Source organism: Alligator mississippiensis, chromosome 1 (genome assembly GCF_030867095.1).
Source record: "Alligator mississippiensis isolate rAllMis1 chromosome 1, rAllMis1, whole genome shotgun sequence".
Lineage (NCBI taxonomy): Eukaryota > Metazoa > Chordata > Crocodylia > Alligatoridae > Alligator > Alligator mississippiensis.
Window position 1 is genome coordinate 309708141 of NC_081824.1, and position 25162 is coordinate 309733302.

Below are 25162 nucleotides of genomic sequence, written 5' to 3' on the forward strand. Positions count from 1 at the left end.
AAGATTTTTAAAGAGCTTGGTCCAGCAAATAAGCTTTTGACTCAAAAAGTCTCTTCTTCAATGCACTAATTTTCTCAAAATGTGCCTTTTTTTAAACAGTTAAAAGTAAGAATAGCATTCAGCATGTTTGTTCATTCATAAAAGTTAAGAAATAATGAGTGCATCTACACAAGATGCTACATTGCCATACCAACAAGCTATGGTAATGTTGCATCGGTGAGCACAAACTGTGACGCTGACACTACTGCGCAGTAGCAAGGAGCTACTGTGCACTAGCTTGTTGCTACTGCATGGTATGGTCGGAAATGAGCCATGCGCTGCCGGGAGTGTGTAGTAACAGTGGATACTGTGCAGTAATTCAGTACTGAAGCAAGTACTAAATGACTGTGCAGTAACAACTACTCAATTGGGTGCAAGTGTAGATGTGCTCCCTGGAATGATTACTCCTTTCAGTTTATTCTGACATTGAGCTAGATGATTGTGAGAAAATGCATATTATTAAAATGTGTATTCTGCTAAGGAAAGATTCACTGTGTTTTCCAAAATGATCTTTTTTTTCCTAATGGATATGAGTATGTTTGTGTCGTTAATAACACAATGGGTGATAAGGGTGTACATTTTCTTCACATAGAAATATTCTAATTGAGTTGTGCTATGTATGTAATGTATTACACACTGTGACAGAGAATTTGTATGTACTTTTAAAACTGTATCAACAAATCAATAAAAGTGGTATTTTTTCTGCTTGAAAATATGGAAAAGTAGTTAAATCAGGAAATAAGACATAATAATGCATATAGTTTATACAATCTATTTTCAGTGACTTTCTGGGTTTTAACATGCATTCATTATATTGCCTATCACTATATTTTAAAAAATATGTCTCATTCAAGAAATGCTAATATTTGTGTGAATGAATTCAATCACTATTCAATGGATTTTCATATGTACAAAACAATTACTTCCCATATTTTGTGAATGGTGCTTTGCTATGTTTATGACTATGGCAGCAACCATGCAAAATTTGACTAGAATTTTATTATCGGTATCAAACCTGATGACAGTCAACATAAACTACTAGATTAAGTTTGAGACTAGAGTGAATCTTTTGTAATCAGTCCAAGCTCTGGCTTTGACATTGTCTCATTGCAACTGGCTTGACCAGTCTTTGATTCAACTACCCTTTAAAAAGAAAACCAAAAACAAGATAATATTTACCTACCTCGCAGGGTTGTTGCGAGGATTAATTGATTAATGTTTGTACAACTCTTTAAAATTCAGAAAAAAACAAAACTGCTTTACTCAAACTGTTCATTAAAATGAAAGACCTGCACAAAAAAAAGTCCTGAGTTACTCTTCACATTATCAACCAACCAAGTAAAACCAACAGTAACCCAAATACCTAAAGGGAAAAGATTAAATAATAAATATGCCCGTTAGAAACTGTCAGTGAGATTCTGTTAACAACAGATGATGCACACATAAACAGTTGCAAACGGGATATTATAAAGCAGTAAAGGCTTACTTGTATAGTAAAAGTGCTGCCAAGGTAGTCAATCCTGGAACTTCAGTATGAACACAGTGCATATAAATAGAGAGAGAGATGAGGAAGATACAAATCTGCATGATCATCCTTTAGAACGCTTGAGAGCATCTTAGTTGAAAGAACTAGGAAGGAACTTCTCAGAACTTCTGTATTGTGCTAAGCAGATTTAGTATATATTAATATCAAATTAGAATAACCTTGTTCCTTTGAACCAATCTCACTGCAACTCTGTCAGGGAAATGCCAGCCAAAATATTATTGTGTTTATTAATCAGAGAAGTAACATTTGCTATCTTTTCTCTATTTATCAGTATACTCATATATTGTCTCATTACTTTTAACAATGACATATAATGTACTCAAATTATGCAAAAAGAGGAGTACAGCCATTTTACCTCCCACTAATGCCAGAAGAGTTCCAAATAGTCTTGCAACAACCTATACATTTCATAGTCTCTTTAATGTGACTTTGACAATTTATAAATAAAAATTGCCTGGTGCATTAACTAAAGTGTTTTAGAGAGGAAATGACAACTATAGGCCACTTATTCTGCAATGGGATATTAATATGGATATGTTGAAATAACAGATTACACACATACAACAGACAGCAGAACTACACAAATTGTGGAATCACTAGGAGTGATGGGGAGATATCAACAGGAGAGTAAAAAGTTGAGGAGGATATGTCATTTTAACTCCCAGCCCAGTTATTGTGCATACATAGTAAAAGTAACACAGCCGTCCAAATTCTGTTGTTGGAAGTCAATACTTTCAGACTGGAAAGTGCACATCTGAGGACATTTTTAGCTCCCTGTGTTTAAAAATTTCAATATTATTCAATCCTATGTCTGCCAGGCAAATTAGAAATTTGAAAAGCTTGATGAATATTGGAAAATAGAGAATTTATGGTCTGGTTTTAATGATCTGTATATCTACAAAATCTGCTGAATTTAAAAGATACCGGTGCTTTAGACCATTGCAAATTAGGGTCTCAATAGTATTTGTTGTCCACTTTGTGAAGTAGAATTCTGCCCTAAGATCAGTCAGCAATTGGCTTAATGTTATAAAACCAGGAATGAAAATGCACTGTTTTATTTATTATTATTACTGCTTAATTATTCTTGTGTGCCAACACAACCCCAGTTTCCTAATGCAGTTTTTAAATGCCAAAAATTCTGATCTCTGATGTATATTCAAATTTCCCATAGAAGTGATTTCTTGGCCTAAATGTATATTCAACAGTTCATTTTCTTAGCTATTTGTATTAATTGATATTCTAGAAAAAAAATTCCACAAAACAGTAAATAGGTAATTTTTTATAGTTTATCAATTACTTTTCAACCATTTTGACAGCAACATATAATATCTGCTATGAATAGTATGAGTATATTATAATCTATGCCTATAAAATAGAAAGCTGTTAGTCTGGAGTTATACTGGTATGCAAGAGACCTTTCTTTTAGATGTATAAGACAATATAAGAATGATTGAAAATAGCAAAATAAACACTTGCACTTTGAAGTATACATTAATTGCTCTTTATGAAAGGTAACAATCACGTCTAATATTGTCTGATATTAAAGTTTCTAGATGGCAATTTTTCCTTCATGCCAGTTAGTCCTTAAGTTACAAGACAATATTTCAAAATACTTTTCTTCTAATTAAATTAGCCTTAAATAACACTGAATTCTGTGGGAGTTTTTCAAACTGCCTTGTGGGCTTGCGTATGGCATAGATCAATGTAAAGCATACTGTGCCAGCTGTGAAGGCAAATGTCACTGAAGATTTACAATGTGAAAAAATATTTTCAGAGCAGGTGAATAAAGAGATTTTTTTTAAGTTATCCACTTTTCATTTTGCTATTAAGTACATTTTTGTCCCTGCTTTGTGAAATGTAATGCCTTTAGAAAGCTGTCAATTTAACATAATAGTTTCATGACTAATTTATAAAAATATATTTCTATATGAAAATTTTAATTTGGTTTCTTAGCATACTTGGTCAGTCCACTCATTTATGATTTGTGCATTTGATATCTTTTCTCTAATGTGACACTTCCCTAATTGGATTCTTAGTTTATTGTTGTCAATATACATTGCACAATATTTATGCCAAATTTATCACAAATTAAAGAGCTATGGTGAATGGAAGGAAAGGAACTCTTTATCCATTAAGAGTAGAGTAGGAGGAGGCAACTCAATCTTTCCCTTTAGGTACTCAGATCTCTTTAATCCAGAGTCATACCAAGGCAACTCTCTGTCTCGGACATTACAGTGCACAGGAAAGTGTCAACTTCTGTTGAGCCAATAGCAGAAGCAGAAGGAGCAGCTGCTGTGGTCAGTTATGTGTGTGTCCCTTTACCAAGGCAGCCCCCAGGGCTGCTGTGGTAGTTACCTGTCTCTCACCACTCTTCCCCTTCCAGTTATGGTACTGCTTAAGCCATTTGTGAAAGAAACTTTTCACTCACCTGTGGAAGAAAATTTTCTAAATCAAATCAAAGTGACCATCATTTCTATAAGCAATAATGAGATTGATACCCTTGTGTCAAGAAGGGAGAGGTGATCACAAATAAGAAATAATTGATGAAGGGACTTTGAATCACCAGCTACAAAGTTTACTGAAGTTTGCTGCTTTGGAATTGAATTGTCTAAGTGTGTTCGGCTGGAGGCTAGGGAAAAGAGAGTAGGGAATGAACAGCTAACAGCTTGATTTCTTTGTCTCCTAGAAGATGATACGAACCATTAGAGTAGTGCACTTTGCTGTGTTTTATTTATTCAGTGTTAGGGTATTATATTACATATTTATGTTTAGGGAAAGTCAATTGGACCCTGTCAAGGAGTAAAGACTCCGGATGTAAGAAATCATCACTTTTACTAAATAAGAGGCAGAAAAGGTCTGTCGCTACAGTCAGCTTTTCACTTCCAAGACTGAATTTGTCTCTACCATGATATATCCAACTATTAGTTACTTTGTGTATGTGCCTGTGTGTATGTGTGTGTATGCATGCTTGTATGTGCATACACACATGCAACATTACCCTTGATGCTTCTTAACCAGCTACAGGTCAAAATTATGTATATGCTGCGTCACGTACTCTATAGTGCTGCCCCATAAACAAGAAAATAAGCAAAGCTGATTCATAATAGTTCCATTAGTAAGGAAGGGAGAGATCCTGGTCCTGCTGAAGTCAGGTTGAATGCTTTACCATTGAATTCAGCAGAGCCAGGAGTTCACCCAGGCAAAACAAAGATCAGTATTCATCAAATGAAAAAAGATCAAATCACACAAGCAAGGCATTATATTTCCAAACTACTAGGTCCTCATAGCAAATAAAGGAAAGTAAGAAAAAAATAACCACATGTTATATATAACACGTAGTTATAGTTGTGTGTGTGTGTGTGTGTGTAGATACACAGGTTATACTGTAGTTTGTATGTGTGCGCGTGTGTATATATACAAATATATACAGATATACATATACTCATACACACACACAGATATATATATCTATATCTTTATATCTAGATATATGTAATGTCCATTAAGGTAAGTATGTAAGATGATTACAAATATTAATTTTATGCTCCCATTGCAGCTGACTCCATATGGAGGTTACCTATGAAATATAAAATAAATGTCAATACTTTTAGCTTCTCAGCATTGCTTTGGACCAGCCTTATGCAGGATTGATCACTTCAGCTTACTGTATTGTTAGCTGCGGATGTGCGGAAGCTTTTCCTTGCCATAAAATTTAGGGCAAAAATTAAATTTGGGAAAAGAAAAAAAAAACATAAATACAATGAAACAAACATGCAATCTTCAGTATCTGCAGTGAGACTTATCATTTAGATCATTGAGTCTCTAGAGCATTTTGTATATGCTAAATATTCCTGTTTATCCCAAGAAGAATAAAATAGTGTGTGGGAGGAACTGTGATCAATCTAAGAATGCAGATTAGGGGAGTTTCTTACAGTAAAGTGGTAAAGATCATGCATGAATTTCAAGAAGTTTAGTCTGTAAGAAAATCCTCTGAAATTCAGCTAGCTTTTCCAGAGGCAGGTCTCTTCAATTCATCCATGAGATCTAAGAATTATTTAATGTTAATTTACTAATATTCTGTACAGCTAAATTTAAAACTATCCATCGAGACTACTCAGTTAAGCCATATACAGACAGAGTAACAGACTTTATCAGTTTTAAAATAGTTTTCACAGCTTGATAATATGAAACCCTCATTGCTAAACTGGATACATTATTGCTTCAGCATTTCCCATGCTTATCACGTATCCTTGTAAATAGGAGACAATTTTCTCTTTAGACCTTTGCTTCCATTTAACTTTTCAGAGATATACTAGTTGAAGTGGGTTGCAAGAAGGGATGGCATGCTCCTTATCCCTCTTTCCTACTTGTAAGTGGGAAAAGAGGAAAAAAAGTAAGAAGAAGTAGTGAAAAGCAAAGAAAAATAATAATTCTATACTAGGAGTAAGAGTTGCAAAATCATGGGTCAAATTATGGAGTCTGACAAGTTTGGTATTGTACTGCTATTTCCTTCCTAGGGGAAGTAAGTATCAAGGCTGGCTGAAACAACTACCTAAGGATGTATTTGTTTACACTAACTAATGGAGCAAACATCTTTTTAAATGAAGATAATGCTGTCTCTTTTGCAAAATATGATATTATAACCTTCTGACAGATGCTTCATTCCTACTTTCATAATTATAAACTGAAACAATAATTACCCTTAATGAAGTAATGCTAACTAAATCCCTTAAGATTAAAAGTGAGGCTCAATGGTCTCAACTTTTTATGATGGGTTGAATCTTAGTTTTAAAGAGAGGTTGTCACAAATTGGGCGAGATGCTGACTTGAGGTGGAACTTTTAAAGTGATACTAAGAGGTTCCTAAAGCTGCCCTTCTACAGCTGTTGAAGGTTCTCCCACCATCCTCTCTTACAGGGTAAGAAGCTGCTGGGTTTTTTTCTTTTTATCAGAAGTGACCTATCTCCCACCATTTCATGCTATGAAAGCAAAGACTAACATGATACCCTGTTTTCTTTGTACACATAACTCAGCCAAACCTGAGGATAAACACTTCTTGTATTGTCTTTCCTTTCCTAATAAGTTCCCAAAATGTTTGCATGTAGATTGTTTTTCTACTTGCCCTTTGCTCTTTTTAGTGTAGTATTTCATACTACATTTAGAGTGTCTTTATAATAATTTCTATATTGTCAAAAGTTAATAGATTGTAACATTATCTAATGAAACAAGCAGAGGAAAGCCCCGAGTTGATCTGGTGCTCAGTGACAGTCACTTTGGATGGGATGCCAGTCCCTCTGTGAAAGCTGAAGATACCTGCATCATCTTTAATTTTGAATGTGTGTATATGTGCACACGAGTGCAAAAGCGTGTATGTTTATGGATGCAGAGTGTACATGTGTGCATGTATATACATGTACAATCGGTTTCACTGTCAGAAGTACTGGAGGGAGAACAATGTAATTAACAAATGGTTTATGGGGCCATTTTGGGGAAGCTCAGATGTGGAATAATTTCAATATCCTGTCATTGTTCTATAGTCTGAAATCATATGAGTCTAGTATAACAATTAATGAAAGGATTACGTTAAATAGTAACCATGAAAAGGAAATGAAGACAAAAATGGAATTTGGTAACACCTTTTATAATTTCAGGAATGAGGCAATAAGTCCTTAATGTCTTGTTCTTTAAAGTTTGTTGGCTTTAAGTATTAATGATGTATTTTAGCAATATTTTAGATTGTTTTAATATTATATCAAAGAATTGCTAAACAGACAGGGTTTACTTCACCGAATTATTCGTTGAGAATTAGCACCATGAATAAGCAAAAGGAATAAAACAAACAATTTAGAAACAATGATAGGTCACATCCCAAAATATGTAGTTATGCTTAAGATTAATGGATATTTTTTTTAAGGTTCAGGGAAATCATTAGGGATGCTTTTACTACATTCCTGTTCAACAAAGCACTGAAGACAGTTGGTCTTAACTTCATGCTTAAGTGCTGTTTTGGAGAGGGATGCTTTATTCAGTCAGGCTTCATTGTCTCTCTGCCACCCTGTACTTCTTCTCTGGATAACTAAAGTTCGAAACATTTTGAAATTCCTTCTGTCATGTGGCAATTTCTTGTACTGGAAGATGAATTTCTTTGAATAAGATGGAGCCACTTGAAAATGTACCCAGCTTCATTCTTGAATGTTTTGAATTATCAGGATATATGACTGTTGAGGACAAAAGTATTCCAATAAGCACGCTTTTTAAGCACAGTATTTCCTGTGAAATACATTCATGTGCGTGCACGTGTGTGCATGTGTTAATTATGTAAAGACATTCATACATTGAAAAACATTAACAAATCTATGGTAGACAAAATTATTTGGTTAATGTGATATCTTTTATTAGAGCAGCTAAATAGTAAGAAAAAATGTTCTTTGAAAGTTTTCGGGCACAAACACCCTTCTTCAGGCATAGGGACAGTCTTCTGGTGTTTTGTGTCCTCCTGGGTGGAATAGAAACCAATATGCAAAATGCAGGTCTGTGAAAATGCAAATGCGTGGCAGTGAGGATCAAAGGCCATATGAAAGAATAGGTGTGAGACAGGTAGGGGGTGAGGGGGGAGTGGGGAATGGTGATTTGGTGATAGAATGTAGCTGGTAAAATGTAGAGGGATTACCTGGGACTATCGAGTGGGAGGCAGGTTATAATGTGCCATAAATCCAATGTCTATATTTAGTCCATTTTTTAAATTCTGTGGCAGTATGTTTAAACCAATTATGTTTATGGGTAGTGCAGCACATTAATTAATAACATAAAGTGTTTTTAAAGTGCAACAGTATAATATTTGCATCCCTAGTTTAATTAGAAAGAATAGAAATACTCATCTAAACAATTTTTGGATGTTACTATAATGACACAGAGATATTTGTTGAAAGCTATCCTGGAATACAGGTTTGCCATTCTGCTTTGATGTTATCTTATTACAGAAATCCAACATACGCATTTACATGTTTTTATATGAAAGAAGTCAGTACATTTATTGTTGTCTCTGTATAGCTGTATAGTGTATACAATGAATATTGGGACACTGAGGGGGAGTGATATAGGTGTGTGACCAGTCAATTAACATCTGTCAACATTTTTACCATGCAGTATAACTATTTTTTTTTTTTTTTGCCTTTAGTATGACATTAAATAAGGGGAAGGATTAGCTGGAATCTGTTCCAGCCTGTTATCTCATTAAGATAAGAATGTGCTTTATTTGTATGCCAAATGAGTGGATTAAATTACATCAAAATGGATTTGGTGGCATTTATGTCATATGTTCTTATCTATAATTCATTGTAATATACTTACAGATGATTTAGCAGTAAAATGAAGTTAAGTTTACAGACCTTGCAGCTCTGGATTTAACATCTAATTGTGAGTTAGCTTCAGGGGGCTGAGCATTTGTCAATCAAGAACTGGTCAATCAAGATATAACAAGTCAGCTTATTTGGCTAAACCACAATCACAGGCTTACTTTCCTGAAAAGAGAAAATGCCTTACCTATACATTGCTTGAATGATAAGTTTTGAGGTGTAGTCCTGTATGTTTTTTAAACTCATAATTAACAGTTCACCATATATTTATGTAAAAGGAATACTATGGTGACACACACAACCAGTTCTCACCATTATAAAGTCAGCTTTGAAAACAGTTACCATTTTTTTTCTAAGCTTGCTAAATTATTTTCTCACTTAAATATTATTAAGTGGATTAAAATAAATCATCTTGAGCAGGATAAATAATTTTATCAGTTTATTTAAAACCAGGCATATAGTTGCCACTTTTGAGCGTAGGACACAAGTAGATGCTAATCCTGTAAAACAGGAGTATTGACATTACTATTAAAGATCAGTCAGAGACCCGTATTTAGGACTTATACAACCTCTGGTAGCATTATTTATGACTCAAGCCAGTCTTGCTAGATTTTATTTGTATAGATGCTAAATTAATCTTTAAACAAAAAAAATTAAGTTAATCCATAATAACTATGGAAATCACAATGCATAATAACTTCCCATTTGGTATAATGTCGAAAGTAAATCATTACAGGTATTGTCTACATCCTTCTTTATGGACAAGTGAATAAGAGAAAATATTTAATTTGGGGGAACTGAAAATAAGATATGATTTTTGAGTGGAATAAGTGTATTCATTCACATTCATTGCTTCAAGGCAAGCTATCCACAGGTTACCTATCAAATCACTGCATAGAGCTCATTAGAATATAGCATGACTATCAGAATTTGTTGGGAGGTGGCCTAGAACTTGAGCAAAAATGGATATGGAATAGACCCTCACCCGTGGAGAAGAAAACTTTGCATTTCAATCAGGCTGTGAAGGTCACAGACAAGACTTCATGAGGAGTCTCACATTATACCATACCAGCCTGTACGTTGCTTAGGTGGTGGTGGTTAAAATCCAGGCATGTATTTTTCCTATAATAAGATCACAATGTTTTCTTTAAAGTGCTATAAATGGAATGCCGTTTCACTGTAGGGGTGTTTTTTCTCCCTCGCATAGCAGAGCGTGAAAACAATGAGTCTATTGACATTGTCAGACATAGAATAGATTTAATTAGCTTATGAGTGTGGCATGCATGAATGTGTTGTTCTGTAAGGTAAGGTAGGAAGAGCTCTGAGAAGGCATTCTATGGCTTAAACATGATGACATTGCTTTCCCAAGGTGAAATTCATTCCTGTTTTAGAAGCATTGAGTTGTACTTAAGAAATGTATTGGTCTCATGCTTCAGAGGCACCTGGGTAATTTTTAATCTTTGTGAAATCATTAAGGTTTTAGCATTTTGGGATGTCTCAAAAGCATATATTTTTAGTTTTGAGGAATCAGTCTGTAGTATGAGATATAATCTAATAAAAAAGTGACTTCTCAGTGTCTTGATCCTATAAAATTTACACATTTAACTGTCAGCAAAGGAACAGTCCCATTTATTTCATCATATGTATCTTGCAGCATTCAAAATATATGCACCTTTTCATGGGGATGGAGGGAGGAGGGTATCTCATTCCTTATATAAAGTAGTTGTGTAATTTGTATAAAATTCATAAAACAGATTTTTTTCTCAGGGATGCAGCATGCATTGTTTTCATGTAGTTGTCTGTATTGTTCAGAAGGGTCAAAGCCAGGCATGGGTAGAAAACTCGTATTAATCAGTTCCATTTTGCAGGCAAGGTGTGTTTCTTGCATAGGTTATTTCATTGTTTTTCATAGACTTGTCTTTCCTACCATCAAATGCTACGGACAGATATTCATTTGAAGTACTGTGAATCCTTGAGCATTTCTATTTGGCATCATGCAGATGTACAGTCCCCACCACTTGTTATGCCCCCAGCAGCTTTCCTCTGCCCTAGAGCATTTCAGAGTAGTTGCAAAGGCATGCAGCAGCACTGTATTACAAGTCTGCATGCTTCTCAGCTTTCAGTCTCCAGACATTCCTAGGGCAAAGGAGAATGCTCATTGGTTATCCACCCTGCTCCCCATCCACCGCATGTACTGCAGAACACTATTGGATGTGTTGGTGCTTGAAGAGGTTTCAGGAAGCATTTCAATGATGTTCCTTTTCTGGGTGTCATTTTTAAAGCATTTCTCTGGCTATGCATGTCTGTACCCTCACTTTTTGGAACACTTCAAAGGCACTTAGGCTAGGTACAGACATTACACATTTTTTGGTTTAGGTGGTCAGAAACTGGTCTAAACCTGTAACAGAACAAAAGCTCTGTTCACATACACCGGTTTAAAAATGGTAAAACCTGGTATAAGATAGACCTGGATAGATATAGTATCAGATTTAACCAGTTTAAGTTAGACCAAAGTCTATCAAACTTCAGTCCCAGATCCCCTCCTGACTAAAGTTGGGTTGCAGTCCTCTGGCATCCTAGGAGCCCTTGCCATTTCCCTGCTAACTCCCCCTTTCAGTGTGGGCAGGATAGCCTTTTCCTCTGCTCTGTGCTCCTCTGCTCTGCCTGAGTCCTGGGTCAGCCCCACCCCTGGGATGTCATCGAGTTTCATAGTTTCATAATAGCTAGGGTCAGGAGGGACCTGATCATCTAGCCTGAACCCCTGCCACAGGCAGGAATGAATGCTGGGTTCACAAGACCCCAGACAGGAGATCATCCAACCTCCTCTTGAATTTGCCAAAGGTAGGGACGAGGACCACTTCCCTGGGAAGTTGGTTCCAGATTTTGGCCACCCTAACTGTAAAATATTGCCTTCGGATCTCTAACCTAAACCTATTCTCCATCAGCTTATTACCATTGTTCTTCATCAGCCCAGGTGGTGCTGGGGAGAAAAGGGCTCTGCCTATTTGCGGTTGATCTCCCCTGATGAGTTTGGAGGCAGCCACCAGGTCCCCCCTCAGCCTCCTCTTGCTGAGGCTGAACAGGTTCAGGTCCCTCAGTCTCTCCTCGTAGGGCCTGTCCTGCTGCCCTCTCACCAAGCGGGTGGCCCTCCTCTGAACCCTCTCCAGGCTGGCCATATCCCTTTTGAAATGCAGCGCCCAGTACTGGACACAGTACTCCAACTGTGGCCTGACCGAAGTTGAATAGAGGGGGAGTATCACCTATCTGGACCGGCTTGAGATGCATCTTTGGATGCATGACAAGGTATGGCTGGCCTTGCTGGCTGCGGTCTGGCATTGATGGCTCATGTTCATCTTGGAGTCAATAATGACTCTGAGATCCCTTTCTGCCTCTGTGCTTTCAAGAGGGGAACTCCCAGCCTGTATGTATGCTGTGGATTCCTTCCCCCAAGGTGCAGCACCCTGCATTTGTCTACGTTGAACTCCATTTGAGGCAGCAAAGCCCCTGCTTCCTAGCCTTGCATCCTGCTTGCACCTGTCAGCTGAGCCAAGAGGGGTGGAGTGGAAGCCTCTGACTCTTACAGCCAGCATAGCTTGGGGGACCACATGGCAGGGGCTTCCCCCCTTTGCCACTGGCTGGCTCACCTGGCCAGTGCAGTTTCTCTCCACAGTCCCACCCCCGTCAACTTTCAGTTGTGGGGATAATGGAAGGGAAAAGTGGAGACCCCCACTTCTTCCTATTCAGCATAGCTGGGGGAGATCATGTGGTAGGGTGCTCTGCCCCCTCTCTGCCCCCACACCTGACTGTCTTACAACTGCAGGCAAGAGCCATGCTTAGAGCCACAGAGCTGTCTGCCATGCCAGCAATCAGGGGCAGGGGGTGAAGCAGAGCCCACCCTGCCCCAGCACATGCTTCCCCCAGATAGCTGCCTTGGGTCTGGGGAGGGAGCGGGTTGGGTCTGTGTGGTAAAGGCTCTGCTACCCCTTATCATTGATGCCAGATTTGGCAGACAGCCATGGCTCCTGCCTGCAGCTTTCATGAGTGGTGGGGTGTAGGAGAATGGAGCCCCACATGGCACAGCCGCAGCCCCAAGCCAGCACTGGGGGGTGGGTATGGTAGAGGGCTCCATTCCCTTAACCCCTGCATGACTGCCTGATAGCTGCAGACAGGAATTACAGTTCTCCATAGCCCTGGGAACTAGGGAAAGAGGGAAGTGGAGCCCCCACTTCACAGACCTGACCTGGCCCAGCTTCACCTTTGCAGACCTGAGCAAGCAAACCAGGGGGGTCTGCACAGGAGGGTACTCTGTTCTCCCACCTCCCTCCCCAGTTCCCGGCACAGGGGACAGTCATGCAGCTGTGAACCAAAGTTCATGCCTGGGAGGGGTAGGGGAATGGGGAATGGGAATGTGGCTCCCCTTAGCTGTTTTGGCTGGTTCGGGGGGGGGGGGGGAGGGAGGCTTCAGTTTCACCCACTTCCCCCCACCATCTCTGGCTCTTAGCACTTGGAGTGGGGGGGGATGAGTCTGGGGAGAGATTCTGTGCTGGCTCCCCACCTTCTTGTGGCTGGGAGCAGGGGGTTGAGGACAAGTGCTGGCAGCCAATCAGTAATAGCTCCTGCCTCACATCCCACCACCTTCTGGCCTCTGCCAATGCAGGCATCTGCCTGTGTCCCCCCAAAGGGAAAAAGTATGTTTCCCTTCACTCCCAATTCAATTTATACACATTAGAGAAACCTTCATAGATTGGATCGATTTTGCCTCGGGCTTTTTAAACGCCTGCACTTATCCTTAGAGTGCGTCAAACAGCATGCCTGTCCATGCCGAAAGAGCAGTGGCTCTTCTGACAAACATTTTTATTGGATTTACATTAGTGTAATTGTACTTCAGTGGAGTTAATCCAGATTTATCCTAATCGGGGATGGGATTTCAGCACTAAAATCTGAATGCAGAAGGATTTACAAATATCCTCAAAACTTGAGGCATTGTGTAAATGTTTAATTTTGTAGTACGGTTTTAAAATCTATCTGCACTTGACAGAGGTAGCTTTTACCATCAAATCTTCACCCACACACTTGTTGCTGACCAAAGTCATGCTATCTCATGATGACACATTCCACATCCTCAGCATTATTTTGATATATATATCTTAAGTATTTACACAAAATACATTATTTGGATTAATTTACAGGGAATATATAGTAGCAGTGATGAGGGCGTTGGGTTGGCTTAACCGAAGGTGGGCTGATATTACTCATGGCTATCATAGCAAAAGGTACATAACAAAAGAAGATTTGCTGACTATAAATAACTATGATACATCCTCTAGGAAAAATATCTCTCTGATGCCATGTCAATACCACATTATATTTCCATTTTTTCTTTTAGGTCCTACAGGTTATCTTGATGTTATGCACTGGTTAGTGACTGTTGAGTAGTTTGGGAATGGCTTCTGAGAAACACCAACAAGGTTATCTGGAGCTTTCAAGCGTCTCACTTGTGCCTTTCTAAAAGTTTCCTAACTCTTTTTCTGACCATCTAAGCACTAGTTACCTTTATCCGACAGAGTTACCTCTTTTGTTTTTCCAATCCTCAACCCTTAGATGCCATTAAAGGGTTACTTTGTCATGATTTTGTCCAGGATCAGATCATTTATGAAAGGAAGCTAGGACTAGCTTTTGCCATCCCAACTTTTTCCTTAGGTACTAGCTTAGGTGGCACTTGGTGCTGTGTCAAGGTCTCTCCCTGCTGACAGTTTTGTTGTTTTGTGTTGTCACTGTAGTTCCCAGGGTGCATTGTGCGCCCCACTGAAAAAATAAAAGAGAATGGGCTGCTATTAGTTCTGGATCCTGTGGTAAGGATACACTACAAAGAAAAGAAAAGAGCTATTGTATGACAAGAGAATGGAGACTTGTTGGAAATGAGCAATTCCCATAGCAATGTTGTTGGGTTTTTATTTTTGTCCAAAACCAAATCTTCAGGAAGTGTGAAAATAGATATGTCACAAAGAATTATTCAGCTTTTTTAAACCAGAATAGTTTGTGCGGCAATCATTTATACTTCAACCCATTTGTTACTTTTTTTCTGTTAAGACAGTACAGGAGAATTTGCAGTGCTCTTCATTCCCAAGGCAATCTAGCAAATACTTATAGTTGAGATAATACCATTAGAGCTATATATACTGCATGTAGAAAATAATTATCTCATACACCAATTTCTGCTAATATTGATATATTTTTATTTCTAATGGCCAAAATTGAATCATTCCAAAAAGTGTTTTGGTTTGCTATGCTCACTTGCATTTTATGGATGCCTTTGTATAGTAATTGATAGGGATCAACAAACAAATAGGTATGGTACGCATTTGTTATTCATAGAAATGTACCTGTGGAAAGATTCCTTTTCTTCATTTAAAATATATGTAATGAATCAAATAGATATAAAACATAAATTAGTATGGGTATAGCATTATCTTATTCTTATGAATACAAAATTTCAATAAATGTATGAAATGAGAAGGAGTGAGTGAAATATTAATCATTGACTAGGGGAATGTTGGTTGATTGATTTTTTGAAAAGATTAGAAATGATTTGTACATATCAACATAAAAAGGGATGTAATTATAGAAGACAGAGTAAATTAAATACAAATGAAAAGCATTTACTTTTAATAAGAGTGTGTGTGTTTTGCATAAACAAGGAAATATGAAGAATCTATGCCACCAGTTTTCCATATTTACTGATTTAACAGTCAGTGGATATTTGAAGCTTAGTATTTTTAAAAAAGTTACTGTCTGCTGTATTGTGCCAGGTTGACGGCTTGGTAAAAAGTTTATATTTACACACAGTGTTTTAAGAAATTAGCTAACATTTTATATCCAGGTTCTGGTAAATTTAAATTATTGTTAATTTCTGATGTGTCTTGGTGCTCAAAAAGCATTTTGGCACTAGCCAATTATGTACACCTCTCTCTGGGGTATTATTATTTTTTTAATAGTATTATGGGTTTGGGTTCCTTTTCATCAATAGCCAGTTTTTAAAACACTTGTCCAAGTCTGCCACACACTCAGTTTGCAGTTTCTCCAGTGTTGTATGCAAATTTAATGTATTTGCATATCGTTTTCCTTTAAAATGTCACTTGAAGCAAATACATTATATTTGTTATACTTAGAGTAGATTTAAAACAATGCTGAAATGTGATGACAGAGCTTGGGAAATTTCTGCTTGAAGGTATTTTTTTTTCAAACAACCTTATCATTTACTAGTAAATAATGATATTAACACCAAAATTCACTGTCAGGTTGTTCCCACTAAAGCTCCTGCTAGAGCTTCGGCTCATGGTGTTATACCAGTTGGCTACCCCCAATTTTAAAAATCCCTTAAATTAGTATAAATTTACTTTTGCTATCCATAAAAGTCTCATTGTCTTAAAAGTCTTAAGGCTTTCAAGAGCTAGGAATCAACTTTTAGGAAGAACATTCGATATTACATTTGATGTTGAGTAATGTTATTAGAGTCATAATGCTTTGAAAAGGTTATACGGTGGTTTTAAAGATAAATGTAACACTTGAGAAGTTGGATTAATGAGTACATAAAATGTGAAACTGTTGGCTATGCAGTATAGCATGTTTCCACAAATAAACTCATGGATATTATCTCCACGTGTGGTGTGCACGTTTTATACCTGTGACTCTTAGAATTTGTGCTGCCACAGTGTAGAAAAAAGTAATAGAGTGAAGTGACTCTGCATATTGGTATGGAATCTGGGGCTTTCTATTCCTGTTCAAATCCTATAACCAGAGGTTCTTATTATTTGATTGGTTCTTTGGTAATTTTTCTAAAATGATGATGTGGTCTCTGTCTATATTCCAAATCACTAAAAGAAAAAACACATCTGGTACCTCGATAGTTAGATTTAGCAAAGAGTGAAGACTGCACCTAGCCCTTCCATTAAAAGGAAGAGTCAGTTAAGCAAGGCAGTATGATCACTTACACTAGTACATACTACTGTGTATATGCATTCTGCAGATAAATAACAAAATTTGGTCTCTTCAAGACCATTAATCCAGTGCCTTCTACATATAGTAAACACTAGATCCAACACCCTTTCAGTCAATGCAAAGAGCAAGGCATTTAGGTTGTCTACATGTCACACTACTGAAGCAGCTCTGAATGAACTAGCTTGAGTTTTCTAAGCACTACAGCTAGGTTAGGAAGATTTTCCACATAGACTAATCTATCCTATTTTTCAGCAGAGCTAATTAAAAAAATGATTTTCAAAGAATGTTTCTTAACAACTATTTGGAAAGGCTGTGCAAGGTTGCTACGGGTGTCTTGTGCCTTATGCTGATGCATTTTTTATTAGAATTTAGGCTGTTTTCAGTAAGAGTTCTATTTTGAGAAGATATGCTGATGCCTATCACAATGGGATGCTGGTTTCCTGACAAGAACATCAAGGCACTGCAATAAACACAAAGAAATATTAAACTAAGCTTATCAGGACATCAAGCTAGTGAATGCTTCTTACCTTGAATCTTTCTAGGTAAGGTGGCCAGATGTTTTTGGTGGTCAGGAGATCAGAATTTTAAACTAACTTAATAGAAGTGCCTCGGTAGGCATACACAGCTTTGTCTTAAGCCCTTGGTCCGTCTCACCATACTTTTCTTAGTCTGTTGGATGGTCATCGTACATATCTGATCACACATCATGTGTGGCTTTCATTATTGTGAGCTTAGATACCTGTGTTTTTCCACAAACTATACACGATCTTGATATTTTTAAGAAAACAATTTTTTTTTTCAGCCTCTTCACTATAGTTGACATAGGCACATTTTTTTTAAACAAACAGAGTTTTAGGTAATATCCATTCAGTTAAACAGAACACTTGTGTGACCAGAAGAGAAGTATTGCTGAGATTTCTTTTAGGCATATGAAAAGAAACTTCAAATAGCTGCTTGTTTCCCATTTTAGAATGATGCTTTTAGTACAATATTTCATGTACTTAGCTGATTTTACAGCTCTTTGCTTTATAAAAATATACTTTAAAATATTTTAATAAGCGAAAATATATTTTTTTCATAACAATTTTACTGGAAAGCTTGAAGCATGCATGTATAGAACTCCTACATGATGAACATACAATTAAAAATACAGAAAAATGAAAATGCAAACTGTTGTGCTAATAGTATGTGAATCATTAAGCAGCATTTAATTACCTGTTTTCATTTATTAGAGCACAAGAGAGTAAAGGTCTTGTGTAAGGAGCCAACTTTTGTATGGGCCAACTTTAGAAATTGTGAGTTCAAAAAGAGATGGTGGAATGCATTGATCTTTGCCCACAAACTGAAATAATATTATGCTTTTGTTACAGAAGGATGTTACTTCAATGACACTAATATATGTTTGGAATCTTTTTTCTTTTTAACCCGTTCTTTTTTTTAGATGTTGTGCAGGCGGATTTTTTTTTTAATTGCTTCTAGGTTGTGAACTGGAAATTGCATTAAATGATAACTTTGTTTCAATGTTAAGAAACTAAAGGAAGCATTCTGTTGTATATCTATACCAGCAAACTGTTTATGAAGAGACAACTGTTGTGATGACTGAAGGTATGACTATGGAAACAACTTACATGCCTTCTGCATACCTGGCAGAGATCCTTCGACTTCTGAAAGCCTTGTCTGAAGTGGAAGACCACCTTAACTCACCTGCTCTGCAGGTTAAGAACTATGAGGATCTCTATAAACAAGAAGAGTGTCTCAAGGTAAGATGCAAGTCTATCAATAGTAATAGATGTTGTCTATTATTCCTTTTAATTTTGAGCCACTATATAATATGGGGACAGAGTAGCAGTCCTGTGTTTGCACCTGAATTTTGCAGACAGGTGCCAAGATAAAGTGTAAAGAGTGGGTCATGGTGCTACTGTTAAATTATATGCTGTTCCTTGGTAGATAAATTATGTTACCTTTTGATTTTTGTAGTTCTAAATAACTGACAGGTTGTTCACGGTGCTCAGTTATCCACACCCAATCCAGGTACACCAAACCTCTCTCTTTGCTTATATATGTATACATATAATATACATGACTACAACAACATTCATTGGGTAGACAGTTACAGTCATTAGATGGATAATATTGCCAACCAAATACTAAATTTTGGGTAATAAAAATACTTTCAAGGATTAATTATGAAACCTAGAAAGTTGATTGGCCTGAATCTTCAGCACTTAACCAGCATGAATCCTTTGAGGTGGCGTTATTCTAGTGTAGAATTGGTCAAGGAGGAGAATCATGACCAGTACTGCAAATATAACTGGATACACAGACTGTCAGCTGTTTGCAAAATCATGTTTGTGTAAGAAAAAAAGCATTTTATCATTGTAAACATAATATCTATGGCTATAGCACTTTCAGATTGTAACCCAATAAGCAGAAAAGTGCAGGAAAGACTGAACTTTCATGCTTGCACTGATCATTACCTGTATCATTCCTTTAGCCCATAAATGATTAGTTATGTGTACCTTCTATGTGGGATGTGGAAAAATAGATAATTATGTATTTGTTAACTCTAGGAAATTAAGGTATCATGAGCTTATTAGCAATGATAGTATCTCCAGTAAACCGTGTAATGGAATATGAATAAAGAAGTGCAGGAAGGAGTAGCATGCAGATCATTATTTCCTATTCAGTAGAGGTACATTCCAGTAGTCTTGAACCAGCAGTAGGCCATTCTTATACCACTTGTAGTTTAGTTCCAATAGATTCAAGTGTCTTTAAGTACTGGGTATTGAATGCCTCCAGTTAATTTATAAAGGAGACAACATGCCAATGTTATTACCATTCTTCCTTTTCAGTAATTGCTTTTAATAGATTGGCTTGCATGAGCAAAAAAGTCATAAAACATGTAAATCACTTCTAATGAGCTACCACTTGGTCCTCGTTTATATACTTCCTGTGTTCGTGACTAGATTGGTCAGATGAGCAGTGACCCAGCGAACAGTTTACTGGCATTTGAGTGACTCCCTGGTAGTAGTGCTCCTTAATGCCTTACATTTGTGCTGTCTTAGTCTGATTTACATCCATAACTAATGACTTGTTCACCCACATACACTTGATATTATTATAGGCGACACCAACTTTAATGATATTGATTACTGTAGTTACAAGTAAGTATTACCATAGGTTTAATTTAACTGAACTATTAAATTGTCATGAGATGTGCTTGTGGGCATAGTTCCATCTTCCCCCTAAATAAATCTCTCCCAACAGGCAAATGGATTTTGCACATTCATGGGTGTTTTGAAAGGGGTATAGTTTTGATCTGAGACTCTTTAATGAATATTTATTTCCTAGTAAAAGCATTCATCATTGTCATTATCCTGCAGTAAAAATAGAAAAGTAGTGCATAAATTGTACAGCTGCTAGTTGGGAAAGGTTTGAAATTAAATTGTAGTTGATTTTTATTCCTGATTTATTTGCATGCATCAAATTACAGGACTGTAATGGACTGTCTTTCAAACTGATTTTTTAAATGTATTGCGTTCAAGCAATTAGCAACCATTTTAATTAATACACATTTAGAGAAAAATAAACTTATTTTCAAGCACCTTTCAAATGAAACCATTTGAACCATGTCCTCAACAACAATTTATGGTCATTATACAATAGGCCTAAATCAAGATTTATAATACATAAAAAAAAAGAACCAAGGACAGTAAAGAATTTATTTTTAATAGTTGATGTAAATGATAAGTCTTACACTCTGCCTATTTATAGCAGAAAGAATTCAAAATGACAAAACGTTCTTGGATTTCTGAAATGCAGGATAATTATGGTCCTAATCTCTATCATATCTTAAATTATAAAGGCTTAATGAGTATATTTGATAGTTTTGCTGATAATGATACTCAAAAGTAATATTTTCTTTAGTCCAAGTTCTATTACATGTGTGATGGGGCAGGCTTTCACTCCTGGTGCTAGTACCGGCCTGCCTCCTGTCTACGGGCCAGCCACCCACCCCATTCTTCTGCCATGCCTTAATGTAATAGTAATAGGATATTACTCAGGTGGGAGGCTGCCCATTTTGAACCCCGATGTTTAGGGGGAGATCTGCAGCTCTGTTCCACCCCTACACTGTGGCCCAAGCCTTGCAAATGACATCCCAGGAAGCTAAACTGAGTTGTTCCCTTCGCTCATTAGCTGTGGTCCCCTCTCTGGGACCTTTGGCTCCCCCTTAGGCCCTGGCCCCATCTCAGACAGTTGGGACCCTGAGCTTCTTTGCTCTGAGGGTGTCCTTCATGGTGGACCCCTGGCCCTTTTGATCCCTCTCTGGGTCTTGGCCTCAGCATGGACCAGTCGGGTCCCTCGAGTCGGGTCTAAGCTTCATGCATGCCTTTCAGGGATTCAGGTCCCCATTTCCAGCTCAGGTGCTTCACAAAGAGTGCCTGTCCCTGTGGGATCACTCACCCTGCCAGGCTCAGTGCTTCTAGAAGCTCACTTGGCCTTCCCTACCACAACCTGCTCACTATCAGTGCCCTGCCACAACATGGAAGGATTTAAAGAAGAAAGCAAGATACTCGGATTTAATCTCATGAATGCAACAGTCTCTACTTTTCCATTACATCCTTTGGAGTACAAGATTTTTCAGCTGTAGAAACTATGTATGCTGGATTTTGTACACTTATCAATGGTTAACAAATAATTAAAATATTAACATTTGCTTTCATAGCAGAACAGCTATAGATTGCATTAGAAATCACAGTTTACACACAGAAGGATTACAGTTTTAGGTGAAAATTAAGATTACCAAGAGACTTTCATATCAGGGAAAAAAAAAAAGGAAATAATACAAACACTTGTAGTTTTCCTGGTTCTCGCTATAATTAATGAATAAATATATTTCCATAGGGGCTTAGTCCCTCACGGATTCTTGCATTTTAATAACAACACTGTGTTTATGATCTCTCAGCCATCATTCCATAGGTTGCAATGCCAGAAAATTACCCATTATGATTTCACTGTAAGACCAAATAGAAAGAGAAAATAGACTTTTAGGGAGGAAGCACAAGGAAATTTTTAACAAATTATCAACAGTACATTTACTGTAATTGGGTTACACATACTGAAAGAGGAGAATAGATTATTTGTATGATATTCATATTAAATTAAGGCATATAGGTGGCTAAATAGATAGTATACATATCTGTATCTTAAATTATTAAACAGATATATATTTAATTATAAGCAAAAGTGAGATAACATTTTCCATGTTAAAGGGTTTATTCTTTTTTTTTAATCTGAGCAAAATGTCCGCTCTATTTTTTGTATCCATAGCTATGAAGAAGTTGTCGTTTAAACCGGATTCTTTCATAATACTCAGTAATATTTTAATTCAAAAATATTTTAACTTTGAAATAAAAAAGTTTCTCTTTGGAGGTCTACTCTGTGCAACTGATTCTATAAACCAAGATTCCATGCCTTGCATGGCTTCCTTCACTCTCTTTGGTTCTTTTACACTGTTGAGAAGACTATTTGATATTTTTCTTCTGAAGTGGTGTCAATGGAATCATTGTGGTTCTTTGACAGAGAATTTTCTAATATGCATCAGTGTTTGCAGAATCAGGAGCCTATAATTATCTAAAGTATTATTGCTTGGTTGAGTGATCCTCAAGCTGCATATCTTGAGCCACAAGTGGCTCTTCAACTTATCCCCTATATACTTTTGAAAAAATGTTACCAAAGGTTTTCTTTTTCTTTTTTTTCCCCTCTACATTCATTGGTATGTCTTTCCTGCAAACATTAAGGCTGTGTGTTGATGAAATGAGGGGCATGTGTGCATGACACTTTAAAGTGGGTTAAATGCTTTTGCACTGCTTTAATGGTGCTGGTGTTTGCACACATTGGTGGTGTATTGCGCAGTAATTCCAGGCGCTGTAGCAAATTTTGTGGCGTAATCTGCCTTAAATGACTTGGGGTACAGCAAACTAAAACTGCTCTGAGGAGTTTTAGTTTGCTGTGCTACAACTGCAGAGTGAAGTACCAGACTTTGTACAGCTCAGGGGCTCTGCAGGAAGCTCTGCAGGCAACCTGGCAGCAGCCTGAGAATGCAGGCTTCACCCAAAAAAAGCAACAAGACTGATCTTCTTTTTTTCCCCTGGAGCCTGCCTGCCTGCCTGAACTGCACTGGGGCCCGGTACTTCCCTCTGCGGCTGCAGTGCCCCTGCAGGACTGCCTGAGCTGGGTGCTTGTGGGTGGGTGCCACTGGTGGAGGGGTGGGGGGGATTGTTGCTGCCATGGAGGAAAGCACCAGCTCCACCCCTGCAGCTCAGGGACTGCTCTGCCCACTGGCAGCTCACCCTCCCTTCCCCTCCCCGCCACCAGAGAGGCAGGTAAGTTCGAGTGTGTGCATGACACAGGGGTTTAAAGGGTCCTAAATTGAAGTGGTGTTTTTAAAAATTCACTGCTTCAATTTAGGGCCCCCATTTTGTCTACGTACGACCTAATTGTGTAGCAACTCCACTATTTATATCCGTGTTTTTAAGGTGCTGTAAGGATTTTTGGTGGTTACTTTTTTGTGGGATTGGTCAGTTTGTTGGTTCCATGTTTGTGGTACTTGATTTCGAGTGTATATGTGGTACTGTATATCATTTTGATTAATAGTCCTCTCCTCTGACACCTAAGCCATTAGGACTGAGTGTCACTGGCCTAATATAACATTTTAATTTGGTTTGCCTTTCTTCTCATTATTACTTTTCTTTAACTCTGTCATTGTCCCTCTCCCTTTTGTGTTCCATTCTGTGTGAGATCATTTTGGTCCCTTCTTCATATTTTATAAATATATTTGGAAACTGTTTTTACCCAACCTTTCAACTGTAGCTCATTTCTGTCTGAGCCAAATATACTGTAATCACACTACACCTAGCATTCTCACAGCCAGGCTGCTTTCTTAATCTTTTTTAAATACACTGTTTCAAAAAAAATCATCCCTAACAAATATTATCATTCATAGTTTCAGCACAAATTTTAAAACTGTAATTATGTTGTGGAATTTTTCCTGCAATTCATGAACAGCCCAAGCTGTGCTGCTGCCGATGATGATGTCAGTACAAAAACTGCGAGATATAATTACAGATTTGCTATTCATGTAAGGACAATGCATCATCCAACATATATTTTGTTCGCCAAAAATATATTTGCATTTTGTAAATGAAAGTCACATCTGGATCATATCAAGTGATCCCAGGCAAGTATCAAAAAATTCAGAATGAAGAAATACTAAACATGAAGTTTAAAATGGTTTTCTGCTGTAGATCAGCAAAAACCTAATTAACCACAACTTGGAAGTCAGTGTGATAGAATACACTTCCCAACTTGATCTGTCAGTAATGCAGTGCTTGGTAGCTGGTTGGTACAGAAATGGCTGTAGAATTGAATTTGTACAGAGTGTTGTCCTCAGCTGTCAGATAAAGACAAATTCCAGATGGTGAAAATGAACTGGTGTTTGAGTCTCTAGTGCTCTGATTTCTCTTTTTCAAGAGCAATGAGATGGCTCCACTCCCCAAAGGCTGCTGTCACTTCAGCTACTAATGGGTTTCTCTAATCCTTTTTATTCTTGGAAATGAAATTGTGAGCACTTTTGTTAACCAGGTTACAAAATCTCCCAAGGCACTTTCAGTATCTAAAACAGTTTGAAGCCGTTTTCTTCAACTTGAAAAATGGAAGGGAGTTGTGTACACATGTACAGAGGTTCACGATCTTTTTTCCCCTATCCATTTGTGAATTTCATGAAATGAAGAAAAAAAATGCATGTAGGAGGCATCTATGTTCTAAATAAGATGAAAATCCTAAAACTTAATTTTTTAAGTGTTATAATTTTGATATCTTTATACATTTGGTTGCATTTTAAAAAACCTGCCTGGATGAAGGACAAGGTACCAAAAAAGAGGAAATGTCTAGGAAAACCCAAGACACATGGTAACCCTAAGTAACGTTATCCTGAATGTAACCAACAGTGTATACCACTAATCAGAATGTTCAAGATTGGAAGCCCATTTTAGACACTCCAGCCCATGCTAAGGCCCTCTTTCCATGTTCAGATAAACGCATGATGGGATCCAACCAATCATTTTATAAATGATAAAAATCAAATTGTTCAGACTGGAAAGACCAAAGTAGCCACATTTATATAGATGTTTAAATAAGTTAGCCCTTTTTTCAGAAAGCATTGA

At 37.3% G+C, this 25162-nt stretch overlaps 1 protein-coding gene across 11 annotated transcripts in view; it reads left to right on the forward strand.

Annotated features, from left to right (window-relative positions):
- The window catches only part of DMD (dystrophin), a 2172325-nt gene that overhangs the window by 1108949 nt on the left and 1038214 nt on the right, over positions 1–25162 (forward strand). For all 11 annotated transcript variants that reach the window (XM_059720821.1, XM_059720816.1, XM_059720817.1 and 8 more), the window contains one exon: positions 18503–18697. In XM_059720821.1, coding sequence (XP_059576804.1) covers positions 18503–18697 — 195 coding nt within the window. The remainder of the gene's footprint in view (positions 1–18502; positions 18698–25162) is intronic.